The sequence below is a fragment of the Xenopus tropicalis genome, chromosome 6 (assembly GCF_000004195.4).
Source record: "Xenopus tropicalis strain Nigerian chromosome 6, UCB_Xtro_10.0, whole genome shotgun sequence".
NCBI classification, from domain to species: Eukaryota; Metazoa; Chordata; class Amphibia; order Anura; family Pipidae; genus Xenopus; species Xenopus tropicalis.
This window is the reverse complement of record NC_030682.2, coordinates 86,646,380-86,666,292: the sequence shown is the minus strand read 5'-3', so window position 1 is coordinate 86,666,292 and position 19,913 is coordinate 86,646,380. Positions and strand designations below refer to the sequence as shown.

General features: G+C 42.0%; 1 protein-coding gene across 1 annotated transcript; it reads left to right on the top strand.

Moving 5' to 3' along the window:
• The first annotated feature begins 5,768 nt into the window (after positions 1-5,768).
• foxc1 (forkhead box C1) lies at positions 5,769-8,139 on the top strand. Its single transcript, NM_001007863.1, is given in 1 exon segment — positions 5,769-8,139. A coding segment is annotated over 1 exon segment (1,488 nt). The 5' UTR covers positions 5,769-6,110; the 3' UTR covers positions 7,599-8,139.
• Positions 8,140-19,913: the final 11,774 nt, after the last annotated feature.

Genomic DNA, 19,913 nt, shown 5'->3' with positions numbered 1-19,913 from the left:
ACAATGTCCCATACTTATGCAAAAGAGAGTGTCAAACCAAGTGGGGTTGTTTTGTGTGGTGGGGTGCAACTGGCGCAGTTAAGTGGTTACACCCTCACTGCATCCCTGATTTATCATTTCACATGTTTGGTGATGAGCACAACTTTTACTAACACTAGCATCATAAATAGTATACAGGTATAGGATCCCTTATCCAGAATGCTCGGGACCAAGGGTATTCCGGATAAGGGGTCTTTCCGTAATTTGGATCTTCATACCTTAAGTCTACTAAAAAATCAATAAAACATTAATTAAATCCAATAGGATTGTTTTGCCTCCAATAAGGGTTAGTTAGGATCAAATACAAGGTACAGTTTTATTATTACAGAGAAAAAGGAAATCAATTTTAAAAATCCTAATTATTTGATTATGATGGAGTCTATGGGAGACAGGCTTTCTGTAATTGGGAGCTTTCTGGATAATGGGTTTCTGGATAAGGGGTCCGATACCTGTATCTGGTTCTATTTTTTGGGTAAAAGTGTCAGTCACAAAATTCCTTTCATCATACAATGAAAACAGTCCAAAATACTAAATAATAACAGCATAAACTGCACCTACAGCATAAAGGAGAAACTGCAGCAGTAATAATAGGGGCACAAAAACCAGCCTAAAGCTTTTCTTTAACTTAGGGTGACCAGATGACTTGAACATTTAGGGACACGTTTAATAAACAGGTTACTGGGCAGCACTGATTTCATTTAAAATAAAATGCAATACGTTCAGTCATGCTAGCTGGATTTTTTAGACTTGTCTCTTAATTTTTAAGTGATCTGGCCACCCTAGTCTAATTCATTAACATTAAATTACATTAATCATCTTTAGTACATTCTATGGGATCCCAGCTTTTCAGTAAAATATTAGCGATACATTCGTTCGCACTGGAGTACGTCCAGTATGACCAGCACAATACGACATCCTGTAGTTATTGAATAAGGGAATGAAATAGCATGCATTCTACAACAGTTAATAGGTCGCCTGACAGACAAGCCTTGTTAGTAGTGATACACAGAATGGAATCCTGCAGTCGTTCGCTAATCGTCTTTTGCCAGCAGAGGTCGCTCAGGCTCCACACTAGCGCCTCTATCCCACCACAGACAGACAGGTGGCTCCGCACATGTGAGAGCAAAGCCCCAACATTCTAGCAGTGTCAGCACTTTCTGTACAATACAGCGCGATGTCCCCTCCTGGTGCGATAGTCTGACTGACAGAAGCGCAGCGATAGCGATCAGCGCTCTGAGAGATGCACATTGCGCGACCCTTGGATCCACAAGAGCTACAGTGAGAATGATGATAAAGAACTTGGCTATTACTTGCCCAATTAAAGAAAATGACATCAAATTAAAGATAAGGGGCAGAGTAGCTGAATCCTACAGGTAGGGGAAATTTGCAGAAGGATTGTACGCACCTCTAGCTACAGCCTACACTTGGGCTTATTCCTTAAATTATATTTAGGGGTATTTCGGGAATTAGAAGAGTTGGCAGGCTCCACTCCATCTACCTGGGGAGCACTTGTAATATATTGTATTGTCAGGGAATATTCATTTCGCAAAATGTAATTAAGAAGTGGAGCCAGGATTTGGGATTTAGAGATGTAATTCATAGAGAGGGATGTTTGTCCTTTGGCTGCAACACAGATCAGAGATTAATTAGTAATAAGCTGAGCTCTGGTGAATAAATGTCCATTTCTATTAATGGGATGTGTCTGGGGGCTGCTCCATACTGTCCCCACTGCCCCCATTATGTACACTGTGTGTGTGGTGTAATATATGGCATATATAGCAAGTTCATACAGTCTCATAATCCCAAGCACTAACTTGCTAGGGCACAAGAAGGTTCCATTTCTGTCTGTCACAATACAGGGCTGGAATGGAGGGGGGTGAAATGGAACGTATGAAATATAATCTGGGTAACAGTAGCACAAAAACCATATGTATTAAACCTGCACCATATAAAATGTGGACTAAGGGTGAGGGAAACAGGACGACTGCAAGATAAATTGCTAAAGGGAAACTGTAAGGAGAAGTGAAAAGTCCTTCTGGGATTCTGTCAGATTTGAATTCAATGTCCAAATGTCGGGGGATTCATCAAAGTGGAACATATTTGTGAAAAAGTTCCATAATATAAACGCATAAATACTCTGTGTCCTGTTGGAGAATAGGTGCTGCTTCGTTTTACTGGCATTTAGGGGGTAAAGAGGGTAGAATACAATACTGAGGAGATCAGTTCTTGTGTCCTTACACTCCTGTTATTTAGCTATGTAATACAAGGCATTCGCTGGGGAAACACACGAATTCGCCCATCGATCTGAACATAAAGGCAACGCAGGTCGGGCTACATGTGAGACATAAATCAGGATAAATACAAATATTCATTCATACACTATCTGGGTGCCTGCTGGAAATCTAGAGTTGTGTACGTTTTAATAAATATCTCCTTCTTCCTTTATCTGTAATGTTCCTTTTTAAAAAAAACGTTTCTAAGTTTTCAAAATAATTATACATAAATATCCCATGACATTAAAATTGCAAATCGCATTTCCATTTAAATGTTATTGTCTATTGCTCTTGAGTTCAAAATATTTTCTTGAAGAAATAAATCCTCTCGTGTGTGTGTGTGTGTGTGTGTGTGTGTGTTTGTGTGTGTGTGTGTGTGTGACTGTATTATTATACACATGTGCATCTAGTGTTTCTGGTTATTTTGGATGATTAACAACCAATAACCATAAAATTACGAAACTCTGAGGCACAATTCTGAAATTTTATTCCGTGATAATTAAAAAAACAAAATTCCAATGAAATATAAACGAGGTACAATTCGTTTTTGTTAAAGGTGCTGACCTGTTTACTTAATAAATAAATTGTTAAATCCTACAAAAAAATCGTATTTTCCTGTGGGGCCTCTCTAATCAAAATATGTGTGAAACTATCAGAAATCTAATGGATGTAATAGTAACTTTTAAAAACAAAATATTAAACTGTACAAACAATGGAGCACTAAAGCCTTTAATATAGGACCACCCTTGAAGTGGCTTTGTACTTGTGAGAAAGAATATATGGCCACAAGTATTTGAGAGAGCAACAAAGTCGTTTTTAAAGGGACATGTAGCAATTCCGATTAATATTGTGTGTGTTAGAGGGAAGTGCAATGATAAATAGTTTGTATTAGTAAAGTTAGATTGAATCTCTAGGATAGTATCTCACTTGTTGGTGCCCTCTGGTTCCCAGCTTGCCCATGGGAAGAGTCAGGGATTGAGGGAATGTGGCTTAGCCGCCTGTTTATGGAGAGAGGGGGTAGCTAAGTTACAGGGTGAAAAGTGGAGTCTTGACTGTGTATAAACAGCCCGAGGCTGGCACAGAGAGTTCACCCACAGGTCTCTCTGGGAAGGGAAATCTGGGGAGAATTGTTCTATTTCACCTGTACCCTGCAACTAGCCTTAGAATTGGCTTATGTTATTTGCAGGAACCGCACAGAAACAAACAAGTATTTGGGATTAGATGACCATATAACCTAGAGTAGCAATGTGGGACAAATAAATTGGAATTTTATTGCTTTTGTATTTATGTCCAACTTGGTATATTGTAAGTCATTGATAAGTGGATGGAAGGGAAATTGCAGCAGTTTCTGCAGTATCGGCAGCAATCTGACTGGACTAAATACAATCAAAATAACTAATCTTAGATGTCAGTGCAGCTCTCTGTCTCTTGTTTGGATTCTGCCGTTTCCGAATATTCTTATTAAATATGCGTCTTCTTGTTTCCTGAAGAAGCTGCACAAAGGCAGACAGTGGAAAAGGGTTCAGATTTAAAGGAAAGGACCAAATAATGATTAGTTCAACTGAGAAGACTATGCCTGGAAATAAAAACTGCATTTATTAAACAAGTTTTATTTTTTATATCAAAACTATTAAATATTCACGAAAAAAAAAACCCCAAATCATATATATCTGTATATATATACACTATAAATGGGGCTGGTAAGTTTGTCTTCTCTTTCAACCCTGCAGGGGCCATTATTAATTCCGCTAAACAAAATCCACTTGAAACGATAGATGTTAAATAGATATTGTGAGACAGACGTGCTTTGGTGCAGAAAAACTGTCTTAATATACAGCTTTAGAAAAGTAAAGTAACCCCATTTTACTGGAATGTAGCCTTTACTAAAATAAATCTCTCCTAAGAATGTCTTTAGGAGAGTCTCTCCAATAAAGTAATTATACAGAAAGTTTTGTGTTTAGAAGCAGAAGTGGGGAGTTATGATCTGCACTATAATTATAAAAGAAAGCTATAATAAGTTTATAGCCCATATAAGGAGACAGTTGCCAAATGGCTTAATTTCTCCTTTAGTTGATCAGAACTAAAATGCAGAGCTGCGCCCTATAGTGTGAAGTTTCCAGGCATCGCAGATTCTATGCAAAGTGGGGGGAAAGCCCCAAGCAGGTGGATATCGGTGGGAATAGTAGGGCGATCAGAAGCAACATATGGGCAGTGTAGGCAGCCAAGAACATTGTGGTGCCCATGCTACCAGGGAGGGCCACACACCACATCCCACACGGGACTTGCTTTGATTTGCAGAGCTGAAGAGAGCACAGGCAGGTGAGAATGGGGGGAGTGGGCTCTGGGCAACCAAATGGCCACATTGGCACCTTCCTCTTAAAAGAAAGCTCTCTGTAGATTAAACACAGGAGGTGAGCAGCCCATCACATACAAACCAATTTAGCAAGAGCCCAAACGTTCACACATGGGTTTGACATTTGTCAATGGCATTTAATTAGTTCTAATTCGATTTTCAGTGATGAGTGAGGGCATTTAGCACAGGACCCCCTCTCAACACATACACACATGTATCTCTTGTTCACACAAGGCACCCATTGTACTCCAGCATATACAATATATTTACATACATACATTCTGGAAATTATTTGTGCACAACTTTCACACTTGTTCTGCGCCCCAGGCTGGGAGGGGTGTGTAGGCACATCCAATAAAGCAAATGAACAGACCCCATATTGTCTATTTCTTATGGGGGCGCCTTCTCTACAACGGCCTGGCTGTGCTCAGAATGCTTACAATATAATGAGTCGCACTATCGCACTTACACCTTTTTATACATTTGCTGTTTGTATGAGTGAATGAATGAGTGTCATTGCGTCTCGAATGTGAATATTCCCCACGTTTTTCAACCGCCCCTTCCAATAAAGGAGATGGTGCAGCCCAATGTGAGGCTCCAGGCAGATGCCCACAGGGTACCAGCACTGAGCGGGAACATGCAGGGGGCAGAGTCTGTTGGATGGGTGGGTTATTAACTGCTAATAAGTAGTACGGAGAGACAATATCTATAGCTTTATACCTATCTATATAACTTTTATATCTATTATTGCAGTCAGAAATATGACTAGGAGTTAATCAGACACCCCACTACCTGTTACTATAACACTTAGAAACAATGATGTTCCCTGCACCCAGGGGGAGCTGACTGGGCACCATGGTGGGCTACTTGTGCCCTGGGTGTGACCCTTGGTTCCCGGGTGCTGGGCGGGTCGGTGTCTCAGTTCCTGCCGCTGCCGCTGGAACTGCCCTCGGTGTCAGTGTGGAAGTGTCTGTGTTTTTTCCATTCACAGGCCGGCTGCTGCTCCCTGATTGGTTCGCACCGTCGGAGTGGGCGGGGTTGGGCTCACAGCAGAGCGCTGTAGAAAAGTCCCAGGCTGCTGACTGATGCTCCAAACTTGCAAAGTTTTCCCGATGTGCCCCGAGCCTGCCAGCGCCTGAGTGCAGCGCCCCCACCCCCACAGTACGGGGCCAACCTCACCGCTGCCTCCCACTCCTGCACTGCCACATACCGGGGGTACGAGGGAACTAAGCGCCCAGCGCATCTGCCACACAGCCAGAGTCCGGAGCCGGGAGAGCCAAACCTCGGGTCCCCAGAGTTCTCTGCCGTCAGTGCCTCCCCTATTCCCAGCAGGTACTGGGAGATCCGGGTCAGTGGGGTGTGCATGCCACTTGTTCCCCATCGTTGTGCCCATCTGAGTGTGCCCGGGGCTGGCAGTGCCCGCTGCAGGAGGAGGCGGAGGAGCCATGCAGGCGCGCTACTCGGTGTCCAGCCCCAACTCCCTGGGAGTCGTGCCCTACCTCAGCGGGGAGCAGAGTTACTACAGGGCGGCTGCAGCTGCGGCGGCGGCAGGAGGAGGCTACACGGGCATGGCTGCCCCCATGAGCATGTACTCCCACCCCGCGCATGAACAGTACCAGGCCGGCATGGCCAGAGCCTATGGGCCTTACACCCCCCAACCCCAGCCCAAGGACATGGTGAAGCCCCCCTACAGCTACATCGCCCTCATCACCATGGCCATCCAGAACGCCCCTGAAAAGAAGATCACCCTGAATGGCATCTACCAGTTCATAATGGAGAGGTTCCCCTTCTATCGAGACAACAAGCAGGGCTGGCAGAATAGTATTAGGCACAACTTATCCCTCAACGAGTGTTTTGTCAAGGTGCCAAGGGACGACAAGAAGCCGGGTAAGGGCAGCTACTGGACCTTGGACCCGGACTCGTACAACATGTTTGAAAATGGCAGCTTTCTGAGGAGGAGGCGCAGGTTCAAGAAAAAAGATGTGGTCAAAGATGCCACTAAGGAGGACAAAGATCGGCTCCTGAAAGAGCATCATGGCAGCCAGCCCGCAGCCGCGCAACAGCAGCGCCAGCAGCAGCAGGGCCAGGCCCAAGCGGAGCAGGACAGCGGCTCCCAGCCGGTCAGGATCCAGGATATAAAGACCGAGAACGGCACCTCGTCTCCTCCCCAGGCCATGTCTCCTGCACTCAGCACGGTGCCCAAGATAGAGAGTCCGGATAGCAGCAGCAGCATGTCCAGTGGCAGCCCCCACAGCATCCCGTCCAACAGGTCCATGAGCCTGGAGGCTGCAGAGTCTCACCACCCGCACCAGCAGCACCACCACAGCCAGGGCTTCAGTGTGGATAACATCATGACCTCCCTCAGGGGGTCCCCGCAGGGCTCAGGAGAACTGCCTTCTCCCCTCATCTCCTCTTCCAGGACAGGTATCGCCCCCTCCTCCCTACTCACCTACTCCCCAGGCCAGGGCTCCATCTACAGCCCCCCCTGCAGTCAGGGCACAAGCAGCGGCGGTGGGGCAGGGACCTATCACTGCAACATGCAGGCCATGAGCTTGTACTCTGGGGACAGGTCGGGCCACTTGACTCCTGCCAACACCCCTGCAGCTACCACGGTGGAAGACACCTTACCTGACTATTCCATCACTACCACCACCACCTCTGCCCTGAGCCACGGCAACCAGGAGCACCCTCACCAGGGCCGATTGCCCTCTTGGTATCTCAATCAAGCTGGGGATTTGGGCCACTTGGCCGGGGCCACCTACCCGGGGCAGCAGCAGAACTTCCACTCGGTGCGAGAGATGTTCGAGTCGCAGAGATTAGGATTGAACAGTTCCCCTGTGAATGGAAATAGCAGCTGTCAGATGTCTTTCCCCCCCAGCCAGTCCTTGTACCGCACCTCGGGGGCGTTTGTCTATGACTGCAGCAAATTCTGACCAAAACGTTGAAAACAACTTTTCAAAATATTTTTTTTTAATAGGGATTTTTTTTATGAAAGGAAAAACACCCTCCACATCCAAAAATATCCTATGTGTTAGTTTTGTACAGACAGCAAATTGTGTCTTGGTTTGTTAAAATGGGACAGTGTTAAACTCGGAAAATAACACGTAAGTTCCTTCTGCTTGTGATACATGGCAAACTCGTAAGGTATTATTTCCCTGTGTTTAAGAGCGTATATTATATTATATATATATATGACAAGCTTCCATAGACTTGTTCTCAGATGTAAATTGCAATATAGTAATTTATTTAAAGAAAAAAATAAATGTACCAGGATTGTGTGGACCAAAACGCCCAGCCAGTGGCGATCAACTCACATACGATTATGTGTCGCAACTTTGGCGTTTTCATAACAAAAATTAAGGGATTTTGTATCCAAACTATTTTATCTATCAATTTGTTTTCTTGTTTTGAAAATATCCCGAAGGCTCTAGCACCGTTTGTTTCTTAATAAATTGCCATTCGATTTGAATGCTACCCACGTCTGCTACTTTGTATAAAGAAATAACAAACTTAAGGTATTTCCTATTTATATCAGCTAATTCTATTTTAAACAGGACAGAACATTAATTGCAAATGATTTGCAGGATTCCCAACTGGTTTAAATTATGGGCTAAAATATCTCCAAAGAAAACATGCTTTCTAGTGGTAAAACACTGGGTCCCTGAATTATCGTTATCATTTTTATAATTAACCCCAAATAAATTCGATACAATATTAAAGGATAAACAAATAATTTAAAGAATTAATTATATTCAGAGTTTGTTGAAGCTGCCGATGCAACTGATTTCTATGTGGGAGGAGAAAATTAATACCTTGCCACTATTTAGTTGTTATAATCTACTGAAAATCTTTTTAAATGTGTTGTAAGTGTCAACAAATGTACAGAGTAATTGAATGAAGTGACATCCTGGCCTGCCCCTTGTCAGGATAAGATGCTTTACCTGTAAATTAATTCATTTACACACCTAAATCTCGGGGCTGTCTCCATCCCCTCCTAAAACTGATAAGGGCAATAAATCCAGTAACTGCGACTGATCCACCCTGTCAATCACTGTTTAGAAGATGGTAATTTGATTAAAGCCATTTAGGGCCCATTTAACCCTTTAGATAACGCACTCTTATCTAGAGGGCGGCACTTAAGTAATTGGTATTAATTGATGTCAAGGCTAATCAGTAAATTTATTTCACACAACTGTAGGATTTGGCGTGAACAGCGCAAAATCCTTCCCTAAATATGAATACATTTTCATATCAGTTTTTTTTTCCACAGTTATACAAAATATGATTTTAATTTACATTTAAGTACATTTCAACTAATTTTAAAATATATATTATTTAAAGAATAGTTGATGCAATTGATATTAAAAGCAGTAGTATATATATATTTCTGCTCAGTACTCAGCTGGCTTAGCTAAAGTGTTTCAGGAGTCAGATACTATAAACAAACAGTAAAAGTTTCCTTTCAATTCAAAATATTTTTTTCAAATAATTTTAAAACCATAAAAGATTACATTTGTATTTAATGTATATTAAAAAGTTGGTTAGAATTGTATTTTATTTCATAATGCGAGAGTTTCAGGAGCCATTATATAGACCATTATTATTTGCTGTATAATTGGGAGTCACAAAGCTAAATTACTGGATATAAACGCTTTTGCTGATTAAGGAAGAAGTAAAAATTATACGTTATATGAACAATTAATAATATTGTTTGCATCAGTTAATATGATCGTGTCTTTAATATGACTTTAAATTAAATTTCCCCTCCAGAGAATCCTGTGCAGTAATGACTGGTAGGAGCCTGTCCAGAAGCGCTTTCTTACTTGACTCATATAAAGTTAATGTAATTTTGCTTGGGTTCTGTGCGGGTTTTGGGGGTGACTGATGAGATTTATTGAAGATTTTTTTAGGTTAAGTTTAATATATCTCGTTTATTTTAAACCGTGAGTGAAATGGCTAATGACAAGAGGCTGTATGGTGGAGGCATGTTTTATTTACTGGACAGAGCAGTTTCACATCAGTGACTCTGGGTGCAGATGTTTATTCAGCTGTGCGAGTTATGCTTATAGGAGTGAATTGTAGGGAGGTCTGTGCTGGTCCTGCCAGAGATGTCCAAATCCCTCTCATCTCATTGTATTATATCTACCCTGCCAAGAACCCCCTTACTCTCTAATCGTTCAAACATAGGGGTGTCAGGTGTATCTGTATCTGAGAGTAGTGTTTTTTGTTCATTTATTTCTGTCATTATTTGTCAGAGAACCAGCAATAAGACATCAGTGCTTACACATCTGAATATTTGCCTTGCGGTTGTAATTCCCAAAAAGGCCAAGGTCCAAAGAAGTAAAATAAATCATGGAGTTTGGTGCTGCAGTGCTTATTGCTACCAGACTGGGTACCATAATGGTGCTGTGTGGGGATGCTTTGTGTTGTACTGGGTACTCAGGGCATAGGCACATAAACATGAGGCAATGCTGCCAATGTCATGTGCAAATACATGTTCTACTTTGCCAAAAAATAGATAGTACTACTGAAAGGTAGATAATAGGTGAGCAGGTAATAGATAATACATGAACAAAATAGTTAGTTGGGTTTATAGTGATAGACATATACTTAGATAACATTTAGATAGTTGCCAGCTAGATGATGATAGAGATAGAGAGATAGATAGATAGATAGATAGATAGATAGATAGATAGATAGATAGATAGATAGATAGATGATAGATAGATAGATAGATAGATAATAGATAGATGATAGATAGATGATGGATAGATTGATACTTGGAGGTTGTAAATAATAAATAGATGGATCTATTATAGATAATTGTAAAATAATAGATAGGCCTGGATTCACTAAATAACTTTTAAAATTAGTTGTCTCTGGCATAACAAACAGAAACAGTTCATTTATTTTTTTGGTTAATTTTGGCTGGAGTAATAGTATCCCCTGTTTAAAAAGTTAAGAAACCTGACACACACACATATATATGCGCCTTTGTACAAGTATGTGACTATAATTAGTCTTTTTTAATGAAAACTATTTTATGCTTTAACCTTTGGTACCCACAATATAGTTTTGTAATGCAGTATTGCATTTTTGTCAATATGGTGAATTAGTGACTAATCGGGAAATATGGACCTTTCGTGGATCTGGGATATAAGGTGGATACGTGATTGAGAGTTTAAAGGACAGAAAGACATATACATGGATACCTACATTAATATATACAAATTGAGATAATACATTGATAGATTATAGACAGAGAAAATACAACCTGGCGTTGGAATGATCTGTGAACAGCGATGTATTAAAATGTTATATATTTTAATTTCCCGAAACCTTTAAGGGGTTGGCAGATTTTTAAATTAAATGTTTTCTTTCCATTCTAGTTCAGGGCATACACACACACATATATGTTTGTTTCTGATTGTTGTATATATGTTTGTTTCTGATTGTTGTATATATGTTTGTTTCTGATTCACTTGCCATCATGTGTGGCAGTCGCAGAAAGTTACACAGCACAGGCATGGTATGGTATGGCATTGTATGGTATAGTATGGCATGGTATGGCATGGTATGGTTGCCTGGGCAAGGAGAGTAGAAAGGACAGGGTACAACGATGGGTGCATTGGAATGTAGGGAAGCTGGAAGCTGCCTGATAGCGCTTGTCATTAATCAGCGAGTTATTGTGCTGTTGGTGAAATAGAAAAGGAAAACAAATAAAGCCCGTGACTAAATGTAACAAAATATCTGAGCCCGTGTCCCTGTGCCAGCCAAAATGGCACGCTTCTCTCGCTGCCCTGCGTGGCGTTTGTTATATGTGCTGCCAACAGCGCTACTAACTGCGGTTTGTTTGTACTATAGCCCCCTATAACATTCAATCAATGTGCCGTTTAATATTTAAAGACCTTTCTCTATCTCTCTCTTAATTTTTATTTTAGCAAAAGGATATTTACTCCTTAAGTGTTGTATTCTCCTATGGAATTAATAGACTTCGAGTTTATGTTTTTGCCTGTCTTGGCTGTTAATTTCATTTAATCTTAACTGATCTGTCAGTCTTGATTTACAGCAGTTCACATTCTTTTTCGGTCATAAGGATACAAGCATTAATAATCTTCCCAAGAGTTTTCATGTAGGTTTCTTCTACAGTGAGGCTAGGAGAGAAAGTCATGTTAGCGAGTTTGGGAAACAAAGTAACAACTGTGACCCTGGTATAGACAGGAATGTAAGTGTGCCTTGTAAAGAAAACAATAATAGTGACCCCTGTATAGACAGTAATGAAAGTAAACCTAATATATAAAGTAACAACGGTGACATTTGTGTAGATAGTAATAAAAGTGGGCCTGGTACAGAATATTAGTAAGAAAACAGGCCTGTAACAGAAATGTACAGCAGTGAGATTAATGAAAGTGAGCCTGGTATAGAAAGATACAACTGTGACTGGTGTAGAAGGTAATGATAGTAAGCCTGGCATAGAAAATAGCGCCTCTGTATAGGCTATACTGAATGTGAACCTTGAAAATAGGACAGTAAACCCTGTAAAGACTGTGACCTGAGTCTGGTATGGGAAATAAGGACAGCGACCCCAGTATGGACAGTAATGAGAGTCTGGCATAGAAAATAAGGACAGTGACTCATTCATAGCAAGCACTAAAATTACCCCAGTATAGAGAGTAGAGGAATTGCGTCTGGAATAGTAAACAACGGTATTTTAGAAAGTAATGGAAGTGATTTAGAGAATAAAACTTTGTCCCCTGTATGGAGAGTAATGAAAGTGACCCAGTGTTAAACTGGACTACAAGTGGGCCCAGCTTAGGACAATGTCTATTAGCACACCATTATTTATTATATAAAAACCAATAACATTTTATTCTGTTCTGTAATTGCTGTGACATTGGGCCCAGGGTAAGGGTCTCTTATAGTTTTAGGTCGGACCCAGTCAAAAGCCGAAGTGACCCCTGTATAGATAGAAATAACAGTGAGCCGAGTAGTCATCTGAAATCAGAGAATTCTTCGGGAGAATGGAATTAACTACAACATGACAAGGGTACAGCACCTCATTGAAGATAGTCTCCTTGTATTTTATCGGTGTGCGCTATATTTATACAGTGTAAATGTTTTGTGTGGGTGTAAATGTTGTTAAGACTTGTGCTAGTGTTATTCATAATGAGACATTTATCGATATCCCCTATGGAATGTGAATAGGCTCAGATTCAGGCTTATATTTAAATGTACACATTTGGCATGTTTGTACTGAGCAGATGAAAGGTAAACAGGCATTTATATACACGAACCCTGGCATTAATACATTACATATATTTATGCAAATGGCAGACAGCCAGTCAAAAAGTCTGTCCATTAGAAATGTAATATCTATGCTTTTCAAAGTGGCAATTGGATAGATACAATATTTCTAAAATAACCGTTGCGCCATATGCCCGAATAATTGCCCCCGTATAGAACTGCTTGCTCTTAGTAAATCCTATCAAGGTGAGTTGGCGTGTACCCCTATCTGTGTGCAGGATAGAAAGGCAGGTGCGCATGCGCCAGCCAGTATAAGGGCAAATGACAAGACTGGCACTGCGGGGGGCGCTTTGTGGCGTTATATCTGGCACAAGTTTGGCCCAAGGGCCACTGCTCATATCGGTATTGCTCATTAATCCAACTATGTCTATTGGCGCAATCTCTACATCGAAATGTAACTCACGTTCCCTTTTTCAAACTAAAATTATAGGAATCGAAACCCCTGAGACCAGATTTTTTTGCTAATTATTGGCAGTATCTGCGCGCTCAGGCGCAGCGTGAGCTGTAAGTATCTGTATATACCTGTGCGCTTTAACAGAGAGGGGGTCACTTTCTAGACATATTTAATATACTCTCTCTCTGTATATATATTTATATATATTTTAATGTATTATTTATCATTAACCTCTGTTTGTGTTACGTATGTCTATCTAGACGTTTATTACTATACCTTGGGTTTCCCCTCATTATATGCCCGGAGTGTTGCCCTTGCCCTAGTAGGACACAGAGCAGGCAGGGTTGTACACTGTGTAGCTGAAGGCGGACCGCTAGTCGCCCTTGCGATTAGTCCCATAAAAGCCGCTCATTCCAATGCCGAGCTATAAACAGACGTCGCGTTAAGGCAGGATTGATGGCTCTGTGCGAGAGCTCAGGAAGGAATCCAATTCAATCAGCGCGGCTCAGAGTCATTTTTCAGGGCGCAGGGAGACAGGCGAGAGCCGGGGGTCAGGGCAGAGGATGTCCCGCCGTACAGAACAATAATAGGGGCACGGATGAAGCAGGCCCACACTTTGAAATGTTTATCAGTAAGGTAATTTATAATTCATAATTAGTGCTCATTTCTTATGCATTCAGAATAAAGTGTAAATTATGCTTTACCTGAATTCCCAGCATTATAAGCATTCACTTACTGAGAGGATATACTTTTTATTGAACTTCTTCTTTCAGATCATCTGAATCATTTTGTAAAATTAGTGGCAATTAATTTCTTGCACCAGTTTAATGCACCAATACTCTTGATATTGCATCTGCGTGATACAATCCACCCCCTGGCCCTTAGCAGTAGGGGCCCTTAGTACTAGGGGCCTTACTGTAGGAGTAGGAGGGTCAGTAAAGAATCGTTTTATTATAACTGCCCTCACTTACCTGTATATTGGTATATAGTTATATGAATGTCTGTGCAATGGCAGGAGAGTATCTTTTTGTAAATAACCTTTTACCTTTACATTTTTGCATTTCCTGCAAGTCCCAATACTAATAACACTTCATTAGTACTTGAAACATGGGGACATGCCCCAGTGAGAAACATCTTTCTATATTAAGTCTTAGAGGTAATTTTATTCCCCAAATGATTCCCCAAATGATTTTATTCCCCAAATACCAGAAAGGTCAGTGAAATTAGATTTAATAACCCTTAGAAAACACTCAATGCTAAATAGGTGGTAATTTACAGTGTTGTTAATGAGGGCCTAAATGTCTATGTGACCATGATTAAAGTATGTCTGTGATATTAACTCATGTGTAAGTGTAGGGTAATACTGCATCTGTAAGTAAGGGGTAGGGGACAGTGTGTAGAGTAAGGGGCTAGTACTCTGTGACCTTACTGAATAAGTAGATGAAGGATAAAGTACTATATGCAGTACTTTCTAAGACTACTGTATGGGTTTGTGTACTGTAGGACACTGTATATAGTATAGGTGGTATTCTGTACAATTAGTGTATGTCTGTGTGTAGTGAGTTGCAAGGAAGGACACTGTATGGAGTGTAAGTAATACACAGAGATTACTGTGCTCATGTGAGTCTATATATTGTTAGTGCCCATGAGGTTATTGCATTTGTGTGAGGAGTAATAAGTAAGATTACTGCATGAGTGTAAGGCACTGTATAGAATGTTAGTGGTACTCAGTGAGGTTAGTGCATGTGAGGTCAGAGTTCCACCTACCTAGAGTGGCTTTTATCATATACTGTGTGACTCCTCTCTGTTTGCACACACAGTGCAATGTAGGACTATAAGATGGCCATACATGAGCTGATTTCCTATGCTCTCCAACTGATAAGCCCACAAGCCTAATGAACATTTTTTGTTCCTACCCTATGTGCAGAACAACAAGAAGTGGAGTTGCAGCAAAAAATGCATCCCTTCAGATTCAGATGAACTACATTTCTCAGCAGCTCCCAAAAACTGAAGCTAGAAGTTTTGGTTAAACTGTTGGGTCATAAGTTGCCAGTGCCTGGATATCAGGGATGTACTGTAGATCTGAATGATTTCCAGTTACAACCCCTACTCCTCTGGATAAGTCACTATGGGCCTCACAGGGCAGTTTGCAGTTATGGAAAAGCATTTGTGATGATATTTGTGTACAGTCAGTATTGGAAAATATAAAATATCATTTACTTCCCAAGTGCAATGATGAAAGGGCAATGCAATTTGCCATGTTTTTACCCACAATGCAGATTCCCCCACACAAATTACTATGTCAGCGTAGCTTTGCATTAGCTGCCAAAGTGTCTGATATCTCTAATAGAAAATGGTTGAATGAACATTCTTTAATTGGGTGCACATTGTGGCTAATATTTTTGCATTATGGAAGGCATCATTTCCAGTATTCATGTTTAAATGGCATCATCCTGTGAATTTTTGGAGCACCTACAGTGGGAACCCTGGAATTAATAGGCACATGGAGGGTGGCAGTAGTTCCAGAATCCCCTTACATCAGTAGGTACACTTGCACACAATTTTCTACAAAAAAAAGGGCACTCAGCACAACAAAGCATAAGCGTAATAAGCAGGTTTGGCACAAGTACCTCTAATGAATCAATATGTGCACAGGACTGCATCTGATTCATTCAGTCATACATGAGCCCTATGCTCTCCTATATATTTCATTAAACTCTATCATATCTTAGCAGGAAATATCCCTGATAGTCTAGCAGGGACAGATTTAGAACCCAATGTGCTCTAATGCCCCCTGCACTTGAAGAATAGCACTGTGTCAGAAGGAGATTTCCTACTTGCCTGGGACTGTGTGGCCTACCTACAGTGTGCCAGACAGTAAGGTGTGTAATAATGTCAGTGATATGAGTGGCAGCTCCTCCTGTGTGTCAGTAAGGGGCAGATACTGGGGTGTCTGAAATTACTTGGACAATGAAAATACCTTCTAAACGTGGCTTCCCATTTGCCGCTCTCTAGGGCATCCTGATCTGCTGCCCCTGCCAGGCCTTGGCATGAATTTCATCTTATACCTCTGGTTATAGTTTTTTTTTTTTAGTGTAATTCCCCATTTGAGGCCCAGCAACTGTAGTGTGAGCCTTTTAGTTAATCACAACATTACAGATACAGGAAAATATTGTTTTAAAACTCTAAGGCCCTGGTTCTTAACCCTTGCACCTCAGACGCTAATGGGCATTTCCTAGTATGCTTCTGTAACCCCTATGGGCCCCTACACTTCTATGCTGGGAGACCCAGTTTAGGAAATGGGTGGTATCCCCAGTTTGTGCGCCTCATGTCTCCTATTTGCACACTTGCAAGCATGCCTGGAGCAGAATGTACAGGAAGGAGCCGGTGGTACATACAAGAACATGAGGCTATTAGGTATTAGCTAGTTCCAATAGCCAACTGCTGAGCTTTATTACTGGGAAGTACCTTTGCCCAGGCCAGTGCCCATGCTGTAACGTCCTTTTTTACGGCAAAGAGCTATGGGTGTCAACTGTGTGCAGCGTTTAGGCAGAGGGAGGGAGCGGTTCCTGTCAGGGTGCTGCTGGCTGCTCGGCAGGGAAGAACATCCAGTCACTGAGTTATTGCCGCTCGCAGCCTCCTGCACTGACAAGTTGGGGAGGAGGAGGAGGGAGGGGGTTGGAGATCGCCTGCAGATACATTAGGAGCCAATAACTCTTATTCCGTACAGCAGAGACTCACTAGCACTACAGTGTATGGGACACGGCAAGGGAATGTCAGGCAAGGTAACACCTCCGGCTCTTCTCCCGCAGCACCCCGGCCTGAGAGTGAGTGGGGTCAGGGAGAGGGCACAGGCTGCACCAACGGGCTACAGGCAGAACCGACAGTGCATAAAGCTGGGAGGCATCGGGCAGGTTGGGCTGCTGCCAGCACCTGAAAGCTTGATAGGCAGACGTAGATAGAAGCAGTTAGGCGAGGCCCTCGCATGTACAGGCGGTGCGGGGAATACAGAGCCGGTACCCATCGGGCAGTGATGGAGCCGCGCAGGAACACGTGATGGTCAGGCTGAAACCATTACAGGGAAATGGCAGTGGCCGCGCTGTAGGGATTGGTTGAAGGAGCGCAGCGGCGAGGTCGTTGTTTGTCAAAAATTAAGTGATTCTGATTTCCCTCAGCACCTGAGCTGCGTCAACTTGTTCAAGGAGTCGTTTATTCCTGCTGCATTAAGTCGCATCTAGACGCAGCATAATGTGCATACAAGTTCTAAGGGGCATGTGCCTACCTCGTGCAATGGGGGATGGAATAATCGAGAATGTAGATAATAAGTTTTCTCACACAATAAAGGAAAGAATTGTATACAGTAGACAGGTAGACTTTCCTTCTTTGCTATGTGAGTATCAGGATATTTATCATTATGTCTGTAGCTTTTTATCTGTGTGTGTCTGTGTCATGTATCTATATGTACGTGTCCATCATCTCTTATCCTTGCATCTCTGTTTTTGCCAAGATTATCTAAAGCTAAATATTTCCCCGGCTATATTCATTTATTAAAAATGCTTCAGTTGTTTCACTTTGCAAAATGAGCAGTTTTATCTGTTCATATTTCCAGTGCTGAAACTCATAATAAAAAAACAATATCACTAAGATATAAAAGGAAACCTACATGCAATGCATTATGGGTAGCTAATGTTAAAGGGGTGGTCCACCTTCAGGTTAACTTTTAGTATGTTATAGAATCTCCAATTCAAAGCAACTTTTCAATTGGTCTTCATTTTTTATTTTTATGTTTCTTTACAGCTTTCAAATGGAGGTCACTGACCCCAGCAGGCAAAAAACTATTGCTGTGTGAGGCTCAGGGGCATTTTTGTCCCCTGAGCTAGTAGAGCCGAATTGCCATTTCAAAAACCAGAAATTACGCTCTTAAAGTTACCAGGAACGGCCTTTTTTTTCACCCCTGGTAACTTTGGGGGCACTGCCGCCTGATACGAGTTTGTCAATTTGCCTCATGGTAGCAGCGCCACAATTTTATTGTAATTGTTATTTTTTATTCAACTTTCAGAAGGGGGTCACTGACCCCGGCAGCCAAAAACTATTGCTCTGTGAGTAATTCATCTTCAAGTCTTTCATTCACACCACTGTCTGGTTGTTAGGTTATATAGCACTGTCCCTCTCTGTGAGATTGTACAATGAAAGCTTGGTCTTATAGTTACCAGCACTCTTTTCCTATATCACGCCTGCTCTGACATGGTGTTATTTTTGGTTGTACTGTCCCTTAAAAGTGGTAAAATCACTTTCCCAAAATAATATTAAGGGTAATGGCAAATTGGTGGCACTCTGGCTGCTGCTGCCACCTGGCAAAAACAGAGCCTGTCGCTGCTTGTGACATCAGTGAAGGACTGGCATTAGAAATGCCTCTGTGCCATAGGCCTAACTCCAAAAAGCTGAATTATGATTTATTATCACAAAGATTTTTAAAATGCTAAAAAGTAATATTCACTGCTGTAGAGCGAATCTAAGACTTTGGGCAGATTTATCAAAATGTGAGTTTAGAGCTTAATAAATAAAACCTCACCCATTTTCTATTCATTCCTATGGGATTTTTAGTGGAAGTTGTAATTATGCCACTATTTATAACCCTATATAAGTGCTGATGGTATAAAGCTGGCCATACACGTGGCGATCTGGTCGCACGAAACATCGTCAGATGTGCCACACACCATTCAGGGCTGAATCGGCAGGTAAGGAGGTAGAAACAATAGGATTTCTACCTCCTTCTGCCGATTCAGCTCTGAAGGGAGAATTTGATCAGGCGCCTTCTATGGCGCCCGACCAAAATTTTCCAACTGGTCCGATCGGCGAGTCGGCCGATATCAGCAGCTTCCTGCGATATCGGTTGACTCGCCGACATACCATACACACACCGAATATCGTACGAAACGAGGTTTCGTACGATATTATCAGTGCGTGTATGGCCACCTTTACTCAGACAGCTGGACACCAAGCCCAAACAGCCTTAAGTCAAAGCAGAGGGTGCCCTTCTTGCTGTAAACATTAACTGCTCAGTTGTTTCATTGTTCTTCAGTCCTTTAAACAGGCAGAACCCTACATCTCCCTTTGGTAACTAAACATGTGTCATAGGAAAATCTTAGGCTAATGCCACACGAGAAGTATGGCGGATATTTTCGGCAAGCGGAAAAACTCTTGCTGAATCCGCCCTACACCTCCTACATGTGCCTGCACCCGAATGAATGAGATGCGCTCGGGTGCAGGCACATGTAGCCGATATACGAATGAAAAGGCGAGACTTTGCATTATCTCGTGTTTTCATGCGTATATCGGCTACATGTGCCTGCACCCGAGCGCATCTCATTCATTCGGGTGCAGGCACATGTAGAAGGCGTAGGGCGGAATTTTCAGCAAGTGCTTTTCCGCTTGTTGAAAATATCCGCTCTACGTCTTGTGTGGCATTAGCCTAAACATGGCGGCAGTGAGATATGCTGATACATCAGCCAGTGGTTGCCTCATCCCATGGCCATAATGTAGGGAGCGT